This window comes from Sinohyriopsis cumingii, chromosome 10 (genome assembly GCF_028554795.1).
Source record: "Sinohyriopsis cumingii isolate HCF-2022 chromosome 10, ASM2855479v2, whole genome shotgun sequence".
Lineage (NCBI taxonomy): Eukaryota > Metazoa > Mollusca > Bivalvia > Unionida > Unionidae > Sinohyriopsis > Sinohyriopsis cumingii.
In genome coordinates, this window is record NC_142970.1 from 72,102,406 (window position 1) to 72,120,605 (window position 18,200).

The 18,200-nt window shown below is 36.4% G+C and overlaps 1 protein-coding gene across 1 annotated transcript in view; it reads left to right on the forward strand.

The window, feature by feature from the left end:
* The window catches only part of LOC149790377 (uncharacterized), a 280,245-nt gene that overhangs the window by 258,175 nt on the left and 3,870 nt on the right, over positions 1–18,200 (forward strand). Inside the window, exons 51-55 of the mRNA XM_089972426.1 lie at positions 1,962–2,759; positions 6,361–6,579; positions 10,806–10,901; positions 13,032–13,360; positions 14,863–15,064. Coding sequence (XP_089828552.1) covers positions 1,962–2,759; positions 6,361–6,579; positions 10,806–10,901; positions 13,032–13,360; positions 14,863–15,064 — 1,644 coding nt within the window. The remainder of the gene's footprint in view (positions 1–1,961; positions 2,760–6,360; positions 6,580–10,805; positions 10,902–13,031; positions 13,361–14,862; positions 15,065–18,200) is intronic.

An 18,200-nucleotide genomic window follows, 5' to 3' on the forward strand; every position in this document is an offset into this window, starting at 1 on the left:
TTAATTATTTCCTTCAAAGGAAACAGAGTAGGCATATAATAGTTCATGATTCTCTTATTTTAAACTTTTCTACTGGGACATATCTACAAACCAAAATTCAAGTAATTTTTTGCAGTGCATAGAAAGAACTGGATTGTGTTACAGATCTACGATTACAGACATTGAAAGTATTGGAGCGGATAAAAAAAACTCAGTTGTGTTATAGATTTAAGATTACAGATGCTGAAAGCATTGGAGTGGATGAAAAGAACTGCATTGTGTTATAGATTTAAGATTACAGATGTTGAAAGTATAGGAATGGATAAAAAGAAGTGGATTGTGTTATAGCTAAGATTACAGATGTTGAAAGCATTGGAGTGGATAAAAAGAACTGGACTGTGTTATAGATTTAAGATTACAGACATTGAAACTATTGGAGCAATTGAAGTATGAAACTAGGTCATTCACTTAACAGTCATTCATACCTTCTTAAAAGTACTTTTGTTCATCATTTATGCATAAGAGGTACTAGGTTTGATCCTCAACAACAGCCATATTTGAAATTTTGCACTTTAAGCAGTGGTAGTGCTAGTGTTGTGTAATTATGTGGAGAGTATTTAGAACTTTGAGTGGGTTATCTATGTTTTGTGAGATTTGGATGAATCTCTTGGTGCATGGTTCCATTAATGCAGTATTCAAGGCATACAAGGTCACATAGTGACACAGTTGTCTCTATGCCCGTGGGGAAATCAGAGTAGTAAAGATGTACAACATCACAGGATGACAGGCCTAGTTGTTTATATGCCCATTTGGATTTTAGTAGTCAAGGTGTGCAATGTTACAGAATGACAGGCCTAGTTGTCACTACCTCCATGGGAATTTTAGTAGTCAAGGTGTGCAAGGTTACAGAATCAGAGGCCTAGTTGTCACAAGGTCCATGGGGACTTTAGTAGTCAAGGTGTACAAGGTCACAGAATGACAGACCTAGTTATCACCTAAGGTCCATGGGGACTTTAGTAGTCAAGGTGTACAAGGTCACAGAATGACAGGCCTAGTTATCACCTAAGGTCCATGGGGACTTTAGTAGTCAAGGTGTACAAGGTCACAGAATGACAGACCTAGTTATCACCTAAGGTCCATGGGGACTTTAGTAGTCAAGGTGTACAAGGTCACAGAATGACAGACCTAGTTATCACCTAAGGTCCATGGGGACTTTAGTAGTCAACGTGTACAAGGTCACAGAATGACAGACCTAGTTATCACCTAAGGTCCATGGGGACTTTAGTAGTCAAGGTGTACAAGGTCACAGAATGACAGGCCTAGTTGTCACTAGGTCCATGGGGACTTTAGTAGTCAAGGTGTACAAGGTCACAGAATGACAGGCCTAGTTATCACCTAAGGTCCATGGGGACTTTAGTAGTCAAGGTGTACAAGGTCACAGAATGACAGACCTAGTTATCACCTAAGGTCCATGGGGACTTTAGTAGTCAAGGTGTACAAGGTCACAGAATGACAGGCCTAGTTGTCACTAGGTCCATGGGGACTTTAGTAGTCAAGGTGTACAAGGTCACAGAATGACAGGCCTAGTTATCACCTAAGGTCCATGGGGACTTTAGTAGTCAAGGTGTACAAGGTCACAGAATGACAGGCCTAGTTATCACCTAAGGTCCATGGGGACAGTAGTGTAGCAGTCAAGGTGTACAAGGTCACTGAATGACAGACCTAGTTGTTCAGGACCTCTACATCTTGTATAAAGTGTATTTTTGGTGCAAGATATACTGGGCTAGATTTCCGGCAAATATTATGGTTTCACTTCAGGGATATATGATGTCACTATTTCCTTCCATCTGTCTGTCTGCCGAACTAAGTCTGCATACACATCCATATCATCTTTGTTAAATTTTACATTTACATCACTTTTCAGGTAATGTGGTGGGGCATCCATATTCTATGAACACATTTCTGGTTTTATATTATTTCAGATGCAAAAGTGAAGTTCCTTGTGTATGCTGTGGATTTCAGTGGATATTCTTCTTCCATAGTCCAGTCTGATGGTTTTCTTGTTGACACAACACCTCCGTATCCTGAAAATAAACACAGTTTTGGAGACAATCTTGTCAGAAATCCATCTTTTGAATTGGGTAGTGATGCAGATAAAGTCAGTTACAATAGCTCATTACAGAGACAGTGTGGAACACAAGTACTACAGGACTGGAATATTGCTGATCCAAACATAAAATCAAGTTGTGGAATTGTTTATGCCTCCAACAACAGCATGGCACAGCAAGGATATTCTTTTGTACAAATCCGTGGAAGTGGAATTATCCAGAATTTGACTGGGTTACATATTGGAGAAAAATATAGAGTGTCATTCTATGCCAGTCATTTACCTTTGGACACCATTTATGTTTCCAACAGGGAAGGGTTTGTAAAATTTGGTGATGTTGCTTATGTTTTTCTGTTGTACACAAAGCCAAGTAGAAAAGATGTAAAGTCATCAAGCTCTGACAACTCTGATTTGTACTGGCAGTACTACGTGTATTATTTTACGGCCAAATCAAATATAGTCATGCTTCAGTTTGGCAGCTATGATGATATGACAGGATTTGCCTTGGACCAAGTTCAAGTCCAGCAGAACTATTTGTCCGAACTTGATGCGAGCTCAACAGTAAATGCGGTAAAAGTACAGACTGTGTTTATTCATGACTGGGCTTCAGTTCATGCTTATTGGAGTTTTGTGGATCTTGAGAGTCCAATTGTGGATTATTCTTGGGCTGTAGGTAGGTAAATGTGGATTATTTTTGGGCTGTAGGTAGGTAAATGTGGATTATTCTTGGGCTGTAGGTAGGTAAATGTGGATTATTATTGGGTTGTAGGTAGGTAAATGTGGATTATTATTGGGCTGTAGGTAGGTAAATGTGGATTATTATTGGGCTATATGTAGGTAAATGTGGATTATTCTTGGACTGTAGATAGGGTAATGTTTGTTTTCATTGTTACATCATGAATGTAATTACTTATTGATGATTAGTAAATTAAATTCATTATTTATTAAAGAGTTGGATATATATGACATTGTTATTGACATGGGATTGAATCAGATAATAAACACACCTTTCCCTGGAAAAGCATAAGTATTTTACCATTGAATATTAAAACAAACCTTTGCCTACCCCAAACTTCATGTTCCTTAAAATTTTACATAATTTAATTATTTTAGTGGGACAGAGCTGCACAAAGTGTACCCATGACAGCTCAAGCCAGGTACAACACTGGATGAACAAATGTGACCTTTGAGAATTGTTAACAAATTAATGGAAAAACTAGTGTATTACTTGTTTTGTGAATTCTTCATTGATCCTTGTGATTAGCTACACAAAATTTCACTTATTATATATACTGTATCAGAAATGCCCATTAATTTATTGTTGTTGCCTTGGGTAATATCTCATATTATGTTGCCTTTGCAGGCATTTGGTAGGTGCATACATCCACAGAAGCACCTCAACATGATATTAAAATGACCTTGACCTTCATCTACCTCTTACCTTGTTATCATCTACAGTGAACAACACATATTGCTTGACCATTAATTGACAAATGTCTTATTTAATGAAAAATTCTGGAGGATGAGGGTTGTAGAAGGACTAATGCTGCAAAATTTGTAATCTTTTTCTTCTCACTATTTCTACCCACCCCATATTCAGTGAAGGGGCATATATCCATATCTAGTCATTTCTTCCCATCCTGTTCAGTTAGTCCATGTGATAAATTTAATTTCTGCTGAATAACTTTACAAGGACTGAATAAATTGAAAACAGTTGTGGTTATGACATTATTTTTATGTGTAGAAGATCTAAGTCAAGTTCATTTTTTACTTGTACTGGTCATGTATAGAATAGCAAAGGGGATGGGCTGGACATAGACTGGAATAGCATATGGGATGGCCTGGTCATAGACTAGAATAGCAAATGGGATGGCCTGGTCATATACTAGAATAGCATATGGGATGGCCTGGTCATATACCAGAATATCATAAGGGATGGGATGATCATAGACCAGAATAGCATATGGGATGGGATGGTCATGACTAGAATGTCATATGGGATGGCCTGGTCATAGGCCAGAATATCATATGGGATGGGATGGTCATAGACTAGAATAGCATATGGGATGGCCTGGTCATATACCAGAATAGCATATGGGATGGCCTGGTCATAGACTATAACAGTATATAGGATGGCCTGGTCATATACCAGAATATCATATGGGATGGGATGGTCATAGACTAGAATAGCATATAGGATGGCCTGGTCATAGACCAGAATATCATATGGGATGGGATGGTCATAGACTAGAATAGCATATGGGGATGGCCTGGTCATATACCAGAATAGCATATGGGATGGCCTGGTCATAGACTACAACAACATATAGGATGGCCTGGTCATATACCAGAATATCATATGGGATGGGATGGTCATAGACTAGAATATTATATGGGATGGCCTGGTCATAGACTAGAATAGCATATGGGATGGCCTGGTCATAGACTAGAATAGCATATGGGATGTCCTTGTCATAGACTAGAATAGCATATAGGATGGCCTTGTCATAGACTAGAATAGCATATGGGATGGCCTGGTCATAGACCAGAATATCATATGGGATAGGATGGTCATAGACTGGAATAGCATATGGGATGGGATGGTCATAGACTAGAATAGCATATGGGATGGCCTGGTCATAGACTAGAATAGCATAAGGGATGTCCTCTTGCCTGTTCATCCATCATTACCGCAGTTTGTTATTGGTACTCCTCCTAAATTACTTGGAATATTACTGTTTAACTTGTGGGGGCCCTGAGAGGCCAAGTGATCTAAAGCACTCTGTTAAGGATTCAGCCAGTGTGGGTATGCAAGAAAGCTTGCTGGTAGCTTCTCATGGGTCGATGGTTCTTTCTTGGGTTCACCTGGGTTCTTCCTCCACCATTAATACTGCCACCATGTATAGCCTATCATGTGCTGAAAAATGGCATTAAACCCCACAACAACAACAACAACTGTTTAACTTTCCAAACTTTCATCGCAAGATCTAGTTGGTCTTACATGGTGCTGCTCAGACATTAAATACAAAAATCTTCTTTTAGCTATTCTTTAAATCAGATGGTCATATCAAAATGAGATTTTCATTGAACTTCATATCCAGTTTAGTTGGTCCTGAATGAGAATTCGACTGATATGACAGTCATTACAGTCATTATGGCAACTCATCCTAATTGAAAAGTTATGAGCATAAGGCATGACCAAAAGACTTCTTAGGATGCTGAGTTGGTCCTAAATGTAAATGATAACAGTCTGACTTCCCAATATAGTCATTATTAAGACCATCTTTAAAATCTTATTATCACTATATATTCATCCTGGTCATTTCAACAAATGGTTTTCATTAATGGTTTTTATAAGACTTGATTGATTTAAATGAAAAAAGTACTAATTCTACATCAGTATCCTTTATGGCTGCTTTGATGGCCATCTTGAAAATCAATTTATCCTCCTGAATGGATGGTCATATTGACATTTGATTTCCACCAAATGACTTGTGGTGTCTAGTTAGTCCTGTATGAAATGATGGCAATCTTACATCCAGTATGGTCATCATGCAGGCCATCTATAAAATCTTCTTGATGCTCACAAATATAACAGATGGTTTCATTGCTCAACAGCTGAAAGAATGAACAATCTTATTTAGGACTCCTTGGAATTCTTTTCAGTCAGTAGAGTGTCAGTCCATTCATGGGAGTCTTGTTATTTAAACTTTTGCCTTGATATGTTGAACTGAGTTTTTTTCAATAGCACCATACTATTGGGTTATGTATTGTATGGACACAGTTCTAGTCACTTGTAGAGTTGATGTAGTGGGGCCCTGAGTGGCCAAGTGGTCTAAAGTGCTCACCGTTACGGATCACTGTCATCTCACTTCTGTCTGCATGAGTTCGAGTCTCAGGCTCGGCTAACATTGGTACGTGAGAAAGCCTGCCAGTAGCTTCTTATGGGTCGATGGTTCTTCCCGGGGTTTTCCAGGGTTCTTCCTCCACCAATTATACTGGCCGTCATGTATAGCCTATCCTGTGCTGAAAAATGACATTAAACCCTACAACAACAACAACTTTAAGTTGATGAAATTTGAGCACAATGAACAACCTTGGAGCAGAATAATTACTTTTAAGTGTAGATATCAATAAAGACATTTGCGTGGCAATTACCATTCCAGGAATTGGTATTAAAATAAAAAATTGCTGGGGTGACTTTGAAGTATTAGCAAATATGTACAACTATATGTAGTTTGTTTCTGCATTTTGACATGTTCTATACCTTTCAGGTTATTCCCCCTATGGCACCCACCTCCTGGATTACAGGTCAGTTGGCATAGAAACACACAGCAGCAGTAAGGAGCTTCATCTGGTACACAGCACCTATATTTATGTCAGCATCCTTGCAACCAATGCTGTGGGATTAACCTCCAAAGCGACTTCTGACCCATTCTTGATTGACCTTACACCACCAGTTTTCAGCTTTGTGCATGATGGTTCAAGTGTATGTGAGTACATGGTATAGTTGTAAGGTTTACTAGAATTAAATTAGTTTGTATAATGTATGAATTGCCTCAATTGGTTACTTGAATCTTTATATTATGGCCCTGATGGCCCATCATCCATTTTATGTCTGTCAACTGTCCATCAACATTTGCTCTTTTTGACATTTACTCCACAGTGGCTGAACCAATTTGGATCCGGACTTGGCTAAAATGTTCTTTCAAACAGTTATCAAAATTGTGTCAAAGTTTCTTTCTCTAGCAAATCTATTATCAGCTTCCTCAGAAAAGCAGAACCACTTTGGATAAAAGCTCAGTGGAAATATTCCTGATGATATCCTCTATTGAAATTGTACATGCAGTAGCATTGAAAGGAATTCTGGGCTCTCACACAAAAATTTATTCTGGGGACAATTCCATTACAAAAAGTTATGTTGCATGGGAATTTGGGGCCACACTGTGCCTTCCTTCTCCTAGGTGTTACAGTTAAGATATCACTGACAACATTGTGGCTTCCATGGCAAGCAGATGGGTAACCAGAATGTATGATCTAATTTTGGATCCAACTTGTCAGAAATGTTCTTTTGGACAGTCTCTATCACAGTTCTCTTGAGGGTGATGTCTTCAGCAGTGTTGTGGCTTTCAGGTGGAAAACCTGCTTTAACTTAAATTCTTCTCCAGAGCTGTTTGAACAAATTTCAGTCAGGCTTGACAGAAGCATATTAAAGGACATCCTTTGTTGAAATTGTGTCTGGAATGGCTTTCCTGGCAACACATACCACATAAAAGAAAATCTGTTCTTTATTCCTCCACCGCAGAATGTTATTTCTTTTTTTTAGTTAAATCTCAGGACAATTTTATACTAAATATATATTTTAGAGCAGTTGCATGCATTTTAAATCAAAGCTGCATGCATTTAACTTGTTACCCAACTTTCTGATGATATTCCAGCTTGTAACTTTCAGCAGATGAGTATTATCAGGCCACTTGGGTCTCTTGGTTTTACTTTTTGCTCAAGAGAGCAACTTTTTTATTTGTTATCATATAACGTTCCCAATGAATTCTTGATCTTTTTTATATACCAGACCTGATAGGAAATGTAGTGACATCTGACCTAGCCAAAACTTTATATATATATATATATATATATATATATATATATATATATATATATATATATATATATATATATATATATATATATATATATATATATATATATATATATATATATATATATATACTTTTTCATAAACCTAATTACATTTTCATTTCTGCAATATTTTAGATACAGTTTTGACTGTAAACAAATTAATTTAGTTTTCCTCTCAGAAAGGGAAAAACCGACAATATGTATGTAAATAGAGAACTTGAACATCCATCTATATATAGGTTTCATAATGAAATTTCAAACATTTAAAAATTATTCCAAAAGTATCTCGTCATTTTGCCAAACTGCCTATATTCCTGGCTGTGACAGTTGCTTGTTTGGTGTCAGTTATATTGTATGTCTAATTTAACCCTGTAAGACCACCATTTGCTATTGATTGTATTTACTGTATATCAATGTTTTTTAAGCCTACCAAAAAAGTTTCTATTCTTGAAAATCTGAAATGGTGAGAGAAGGAGAATCAGGTGAATTTTGGCAAAATGTGCATTTATTTTAATTTGTTTATTGAAAATAAAAAATGGACATTCATTCTTAGCTGGTAAGAGAAGGTATTAAGTCATGTAGATATTTTTATAATGTTTTACTCTGGACTCGAACTTTTATAATGTTTCATTCCAGACTGGGACTTTTATAATGTTTCACTTCAGACTGGAACTTTTATAATGTTTCACTCAATACTGGGACTTTTATAATGTTTCACTCAATACTGGGACTTTTATAGTGTTTCACTCCGGACTGGGACGTTTATAATGTTTCACTCTGGACTGGGTCTTTGATAATGTTATAACCAAGAAATATATCCAAATTCATCGATCATTGTTATGTGCATGTCAGTGTTGATGGACACAAATGTAGTAAACACTTTACATGGGCATGATTACTGTCAGAATTCATATGAAATAGAGATAAAAGTTTCAAACAATTTATGTTTTTATAAATACATGTTATCATGAAGAAAAAATAATAAGTTTTAACATCCCAGGAAAGTATTAATGTACATGTACATGTACCAGTACCAACCAGTGAATCACACAACTTTGTGTAAAAACAATAATGTTCAAATTAGTCCCTTATTTATCTGGAAACAAATTTCAATAGCCATCTTTCTTTTTTTAATTCTGAGAATTTTGTTGATACATTTTTCATTTACATGCTTGTAAAGAATGTCCTATGTAACACTGAGCTTGTTGATACAGTTTAATATTCGTATGCCACCTAGAATTTGCTGCCTCTGAGTACAACAGCCAGTACTGAATCATCATCCTCCTTATCACTTCTCATAGCACAAACATTGGTTGCTTCCTGGCAATCACTAATTTCACAAACAATATCCTCAAATTTTGGTATGAAAGATGTCACAGTGTCGCTATCAGAATTGACATAATCCAAGAAATCAGCATCCTCATTACCAGTCTCAAACAGTTACATTCATGATGTTTTCATGATTACACCAAATATTTCCAATCATTGAAAGTGTGTATGTGTGTGTGTGTGTGACTTGGATTTTTCACTTAACTTTTTAAAAAAATTCAGTCATATTGCTATGATGTCTGCAGTGTGGCAGTTTAAAGTGATGCCTGGCACTTGGGCAATAATGCCACAGGCATATATATTCATGTCCCAACCAGTTACATTATCCTAACACCAGACCAACCAGTCCTATCACTAACCTCTTATTGCTGAGTGCCTGGTGAGGTAGCTGTTAGTACCATTTTATAAGTCTTTGGTATGACTCGACTGGGGTTCAAAACCGCGACCTCCCGCATACAAGGCAGACTCTCTAACCACTAGGCCATTGGAGCAGTCCTATTGAAAGTTACAATTCAGAGAAATCAGACCTATCCTTTATGCCTTTCTTCTATTCCTCATATGATTTGTAGCTCAATGTCAAAAGAGACTTTTGTTCTTTTTGCTGACTGGTGAATTGGCAGCCATTTTTCACAACAGTCAGAATTTAACATGAACACAGAGAGTCACTTCAAGCTCTACTCATTTATTTGACATAATAGGCATAGAATGATTTCTAAATTATTTGGTTAAAAGTACAAAAACAAAAACATTTTTTCTCATGCTTTAATTGTATTCAACCTGCAGTCCAACATTCTAAAGTACTGATTATAAATAAAGTGCGATCAGCATGCCTTTGTTATCTGACACCTTTGTAAGGTTTTTGCTTTTTACCAATTATAAATGATGTACTATTATCATGTTTTTGTTACCATGTGCCTCTTTTGTTACACCTTTGGATTGTTATTTAAAAGATTCCCATTGGCTTTGGTGAGTAGGAGATAAAAAATTACAATTGAGCTTATTCTCTGACAGGTGGACCAGAACCAAATAAACATCATAAAAGAAACATTACAGCAAATACTAAAAATGAGAAATTTGGCATGAAATTTGATTAGAATGTTCTGAGAGAAAATGTTATATCCAAAAACATAATTTCCTGTCCAAGATATTTGTAATCACTTGTATGCATAAGTTCTGGGCACTGAGATAAATTGAAAGATATCTTATTTTCTGCATGTTTTTGGAAGTCAAAGATAATTGCATTTTTAAAGAAAGAATTTTATATTGCTTCGATGCTGATGTCTCAATACAGTAGCCAGAATTTTCACACATTGCTTTAGATTGATATGTTGTGAGATAAAGATAGGGAGAACAAGAAAAGCATATTAGGTATTCAAATACTGTTATAACCGAAAATGAAAGAAAGAATAGGAAATAATACCATAAATAAAAATTTTGATTTATTCCTTATTTTGAAATTGATTCTTTGGACAAGTGAAACTTGTCCAAAATTTAAATTCTCGTGAAAGCATGTCTTATTTAGAACTTACTGTATGCATCTTGTGTCGTCTCAGACATTTGGGTCATGCACTTTTTAATGTTTTTACCTATTCAGTTTGGCGTTAGACTTTTATGTGAATGGGCTTATACACAAGTATATACAGTATGAAATTTCCCGAGTCAGAATTTTTTTACAACTGCAGGCTCAGAATTATAGAAAGATATCAATATTTAGACTATGAAACAAACTCTTCTGTGATCTGTTTTTTAGATGAGGACAAGGACGTGCAGTCAGAGAATGTCATTCGTGTTGTTTGGAATGTGGATGATAAAGAGTCAGGTCTAGATTTTTGTGAATGGGCCATAGGTAAGTCAGGGTTTGACATATATTGCATGGGCCAAATATCCAGGGGCTAGCATAATGTTAGGTCAGGGCTACCATTGAATTCGGGGAGGTCTGGGCTACCATATGTTGAATTCCAGGAGCCAGAGCTACCATATGTTGAATTCAAAGAGCCCAGGGCTACCATATGTTGAATTCAGGGAGACCTGTAGGCATTTATTTATATTTTGTTCTGCAATATTTTTCTAAAATTGCGCAATGGAGAATAATATAATTATTATTTTTGCTAATGGAGGAAAAAGGAACATCTCAAAGTTTACAATTTCTTATTAAAATGTCAAATCTTTCAGTTTCAGATTAAAGTCTCAAAACTATAAATGTCTTATTAAAATTTCTTCTCAGTTGCTGAATTTACCTGGACTCCCTTAACTATTATTGGATTTTACTTAAATTTTGGTAAGCAGCTTGACAATGATGGGACCTTGACTGAGCTCAGTTGTCAGTGTTCAGTGTCATTTAGAAGAATTATGTCTCCTGATTTTAAGGCCTACTTTCAATTCCACACAGTCAACCCACCCTCCCCCACTTGTGATTAGATTTCAGTTTCAACCAAATTGTTGCTTTGTTTTGACAAGAACTTGCCCAAGTTGACTTGCTAACACTCTACCTCACTTAACATCATTAAAGTCCCTGATTGTCAGACCCTCCCACTTTCATTTTCATAGAATGACTTCCTTATTTCTGTATATCAGCCAAATTTAGTACACAATTTAATTTTCATAAGACCATCAATGAATTTGATTGTCAGCTTTCTTCATCGTCATATTGGTACCTGATTGTTGAAACCTTTTGCTATTAGACAACTTACAACACTAACTTTCATTTCTACACAATATATCCTTAATCTTAAACTACCAGTATGCCCTTTTCATACTGGGTTGTAGCATTGACAGACAAAGCTACCACTATGCCCTTTTCACACTGGGTCATAACATTCACAGGCATAAACTACCAGCATTCCCTGGTCATACTGGGTTGTAACATTGACAGACAAAGCTACCACTATGCCCTTTTCATACTGGGTGGTAACATTGACAGGCATAAACTACCAGTAATCTCTGGTCATAATGGGTTGTAACACTGACAGACAAAGCTACCACTATCCCTTGTCATACTGGGTGGTAACATTGACAGGCATAAACTACCAGTAATTTCTGGTCATAATGGGTTGTAACACTGACAGACAAAGCTACCACTATCCCTTGTCATACTGGGTGGTAACATTGACAGGCATAAACTACCAGTATTCCCTGGTCATACTGGGTTGTAATATTGACAGACAAAGCTACCACTATGCCATTGTCATACTGGGTGGTAACATTGACATGCATAAACTACCACTATGCCCTTGTCATACTGGGTTGTATCATTGACAGACAAAGCTGCCACTATGCCCTTGTCATACTGGATGGTAATATTGACAGGCATAGACTACCAGTATGCCCTTGTCATACTGGATGAGGCATTAGAAGAGGACACAAGTTTTACTGAGAAAGAACTTCATTGTGTCACATAAAAAGTAAAATCAGAAAATACACTAAATAAGTGTTGTTTTATTTTGATTGACTATTTTTAAAATGCAGTTATTGACTTCTAACTAATGAAACGTATATGCCATTTTTCAGATTGCACAGTCATCTTTGGAGCCAGTTCTTTCAGGGTGTTGACAAATCTTTAATATTTTGTGTGATACGGCAAGATAATGTCATGTAATGATAAATTAATATCATCTTGTATTTCTGAGCAGTTTCAATAAAACATACCTCAGACCAAGGGAAGGCACTTTCAAATTTGTGGAATCCCCAATTGACACATTTAAGGAATTTGTATCATTTTCATTAGAACTCCATAGTAAACAGAACCTCTGCAGGTATTATAAAATATTTCCTCTCTGGGTACAATGTATGTTTAAATGAAATAGTACTTTCAAATCTAATATTTCTTTTGGGACACTATTTTAATAATAATTTTTTAATGCTAAAACATAGGTACTGCCTGCTAATAACAGTAGTGTTGCATGCAACTTGAAATACTGCTATTTCCCTCTTCCAGACTTGATTATTCAGCTCAGGTTTTGATTCTGATTAATTTCAGGAACCAGTCCAGGTGGCATAGACATCCAGGTTTACATTACACCTGAAGATAAAACATCTGGAAAAGTGCAGTTGCCATATGCTCTCATAAATCGAAAAACTCTTTACTCAACCATTCGTTGCCATAATCATGCCGGACTCCATTCCATCAAGTCCTCTGATGGGTTGCTGATTATCACAACACCACCAAATACAGAATCTGTGATCCTGGCTTTGGTTCCACAGTCTATCACAGAATACACAGCAATGGACCGCTATCAGAGTAACAACACAAATATCAGGTTGAAGTGGACTGGATTTGAGGATATTATTCCCATTAATAGATATGAGGTAACAAACTTCTTCTAATATCACTTGGAATGGTATATATATATCTTGTATTCAAACGTGAGAGGTGTCAAGTGATTGTCACAGTGAGTGATGTCCATGAGTGAGCTGTGTCCTGATCTCCAATTGTTGAAGTTTTTGTTGCATTATTAAAATCAATTAAAGGTAGACTGGCTTGTACATGTATTATCACATTAATAATGTTTTTTGTATCAAATCAATTAAAGTTAGCAGAATATAAAGAGTAAACCGCAGACAAATCCTACCTGCATAAGAGCTAGTGGAGTGTCGAGTCTACTCATTTCAGTTGAGCAATGAACACAGTATTAAATATTGTTCTATGAATACCATGTTCATGCAGGTAACTGTCTAATGTGTGCTGAAACATTCTGGAGTCTTGTTTTTAATGAACTTTCATAGACTTGTTTTCTTTGAAAATAAAGGTAATTTATGTAGAAAAGCAAACAACATCACATGACAATTTATTCGAACACAGTTATGAAGAAAGTATTCAACCAATTGCCACCCCTGGTCATCACTTTCTTAATTTTGTACAGGTCCCTCAGTAACTCCTGCTCTAGCTTATGCTGCTATGTTTTTCATCTCTGTTGTACATGATTTATCAAGAAACAGGACGCATCTTTTGTTTTGTTTGACGTCATACAGCACAGAAACACATGTGGGTCATTTAGTGCCAAGGCAGACAGAGTAAATTTCTATGTCTAAAGACACAATATTGTAGCTGACATGAGCTTGTCTGATGGTTGGATTCAGACTTGTACTAGGGTCATAAGTCCAGCATGCCAACTAATTAGCCACCATGGCATCCTGGTGCCCTAAGCATGTTCTTAGTCTGCTTAATGGTTAATACGCCCCTGCCTGGCATCCATTAGACATCTTTCAGGGCATGAAGTAGAGCACATTGGTTTTGAACGTATTGGTAAAAATCAGTTTGTTTTACCACTACAGTATTGTAGGTATATCCAGTGGCACTACTAGTGGGGTGCAGACTGCACCGAGAGATACCACCGAAATGACTGTCTATAAATATTTTGAATTTTTATGCACAAAGGGGGTCCATGGGGGAGACACCACAAGTTACTGCACATGACTTCATACAATTTTTGAATTTTTGTGCAGGAAGGAGGTCCATGGGGTTGACACCATGAGTTACTGCTCATGACTGTCTATAAAATATTTGAATTTTTTGTGCAGGAAGGTCCATGGGGGTGACAATATGAGTTACTGCTCTGGGTGAAACCATCCCTAGTGATGCCACTGGGTATACCAACTTTAAGTTGCCATTGGCATATAGATACACATTATTATGATTTCCACAGTTACTGGAGACTTTACTTTTGTATCCTCTTGACCTGATGATGAATTTCCATTTATTAGCCATTAATAAAATATGAAAAGAAAAATATATTCATGGACTAGTCTACATTTTCTTCATGAATAAATCATGCTATTGATTTCTAATGCTAACCGATTTTAATTTGTAGGTGAAATTAAAAGGAGAGGGTGTGGACCTTTCCACCGTTATCATTGGTCAGCCCCAGGGGTCCTACACATACATGGAATTGCAAAAGCTAAACCTTCTTGAAGGAAAATACATGGCCATCGTGACTGGGATCAATCTTGTCAATAGTCAAAGCAGTGGAGTGAACACCACATTTACAGTGGCAACAAATCCTCCAAGAAAAGGTAATAAGAGAACAGTGTGGTAACTTGGAATCATTAAATCAGGATTCACTATTCTGGGTTTCTGGTGTGGTAACTTGGAATCATTAAATCAGGATTCACTATTCTGGGTTTCTGGTGTGGTAACATGGAATCATTTGATCAGGATTCAATATTCTGGGTTTCTGGTGTGGTAACTTGGAATCATTAAATCAGGATTCACTACTTTGGATTGGTCAGTAGTGAAAATGCATCTCATATCCCTAGTTACGCACCAAAACCTCCAATGTATACAAAATTATTACTGAAAAATAATATGTTTCCCCATTGTTTTTAGCATTTTGGTTCAAACAGAACATTTAGAGTATGCTGCCTATGATCACAGGACTGTGAACTGGCTTAAACAGGCAAGACAATGTAGTTGCTAATTTCACCCTTTGATCATGTCAGCATGGCTTCACTGTTGGAAGTTTGTGGAGTTGGATTATGCTATTTATAAGCAGAAGTAACTCTGAAAAGGAATAAAGCTGCTAATTGATTATGTCGAATTACTTAAAAAGACCCCAGTCAGCATAAAAACAATAAACATTACTTTCTCTCCACAAAGTATATTCTGCTTTAGTACATAAAGTTGAGGAGATGGATTAGAATTTAGACTATTTATGAACAGAAGTTTGGATGCGGTTATTTCCTAATGTTGTTGTTGTTCTTCTTGTAGGGTTTAACGCCATTTTTCAGCACACGATAGGCTATGCATTGTGGCCAGTAATAATGGTGGAGGAAGAACCCGGGCTTTCCCCGAGAAGAACCACCAACCCATGTGAAGCTACTAGCAAGCTTTCTCACATACCCACATTGATTTCCTAATGTGAAAAGACTAAAATCTAAGCAGATGAAATATCATACAGTATTCAGTGATGGATGGAATTGGGAATTTCAGTGGCTGCAAAGTTTGATAGGACAATATTTTGTGTTCTGCTCGACTTCTGTAAAATCTTTTACAGTGGCAAGAATTAAATCATGTGTCATGCAGAAACCCAATGTCATAACAGTATATTAACTGCAACAACAAAAATACACCATCACTGGAATCTTTGATGGAATCTGCATCAAAATGTGGACAACGTTACATATGCTGAGCCAAAAATAATATCCTGTTTCTGGTAGCAGATCATTTTTCAGATCTAGAAAGAATAATTTTCTCAAAAGTGGAAATCTCAGAAATATTCTCATGCAATTGGGCTATTTTATTCACATGAATTCTTAATCCTAATTGTACAATAATAATAATAATACAAATAATAACAGGACACTGTCATAAGTGACCACCTGGAAAATGACCAGTAACCACAATATTTAGGCACAATATGCATTTGATACTACTATGAATGACCACATCACAAAAATTAATATAATCACCACTGACCATGATTTAATCTTTTGTAAAATACATGGAAACCGGACTAAAGTATATGTCACTAGCTGACATTATAATCAGCAGTGCCTCAGATGAATCAAGCCTTTGACTTTATCTATAGCAAGTGGTATTCGTTTAACAGATTTGATTATTATTAATGAGTGGTGATATTGATAATAATGATGATAACAAAAGTGTCTGCAAATTAGATGTGTGTGTGTGTTTTTGGATTTTTAACATAGCTTTAAAAAATTTTCAGTCATATCACTACGATGTCTGCAATGTGACAGTTTATAGTGATGTCTAGCACTGGGGCATCATGCCGCAGACATGTAGCATGATGTCACACCCAGTCACATTATCCTGACACCAGGCCGACCAGTCCTAATGCTAACCTCTTAATGCTGAGCACCAAACGAGGTAGCTGTTAGTACCATTTTGTAAGTCTTTGCTATGACTTGACCAGGGATCAAACCCATGACCTCCAGCATCTAAGGCAGATGTTCTAACCACTAGACCACTGGAGCGGACTCTGCAAATGAGGCTTTGAGTTACAAATGGTGTAATGGTATTATGTACGAGTTTGTGCTTCAGGTGTAGAATGTTACTGTTATTAAATCAGTACAATATTAATATGATATTAATACTGTACAATAGTAGAACCAGACAGCACCAATACTGATCAGTTCTTACAGGCTATCAGCAATACAAATCAATAATTTGAATGCGTAGAAGTGAAACTTACAGTGACACACTTTTGCTGTTAAACATTGCTCTAACTGGAACTAAAACCATGTGACATACTGAACTTGCATATACATTCCTTGCTGATAAATTATATTCTTGAATAAAAAATTCTGTATAATGAGAAGGATAGCTACCCGTTGAATTATAATCGGTAAATAAAACAAATACATTTTACTAGTTAAAAAACAGTGCAACAAATTTTGTGACTACTTTTTATGTGCAACAAATGAAAGGTGCAATGTTGGAGTCAGAATGAATGAAATTATTTTTTCTTCTTTCATTCCTATTTCCATTAATATAAAAAATGTGTGATAAATAGAATGTCAAATTGGTAATGATTTAATTTCAAATTTATGAACCTCTTTGAACTATATCCATCTTTTGTTAGCCATCATTCACCATGTTTTATAAATTCAGTATTAAAAATCATTACCCATTTGAGATCCTCTGTTTAGTCTTCCCCCCACCCAGCCTACAAGGCAAGTTTACCTGTTTGTCCTGTCTCCCAATCTTGACAAATGTATGTTCCCTGGGCAAGCTGTTTCATCAGGGAAAATATAAACATTCTGCATATTATATTTCTTTAGTGCACATCTATGTCTGTCTCAGATCAAGCAATTTGTTTCAGGCAATAAGAACTTGACATTGGCAGTTTATTTCCATTTCAAAACATTGTGCTTTCGGCTATGAAAACATTCACAGTTTGTAGTAGTCTACCAAGAAATGTTACTGACGGCTACCAGTGGAATGTATTTCTAACAAGCTGTAATGCAAAGTCACTGATGGCCACTATTGGCATATATTTTTTGCAAGCTGTATGGCAAAGTCACTGACGGCCACTAGTAGAATATATTTCTAGCAAGCTGTAATGTAAAGTCGCTGATGGCCACTAGTGGAATGTATTTCTAGCAAGCTGTAATGCAAAGTCACTGATGGCCACTAGTGGAATGTATTTCTAACAAGCTGTAATGCAAAGTCACTGATGGCCACTAGTGG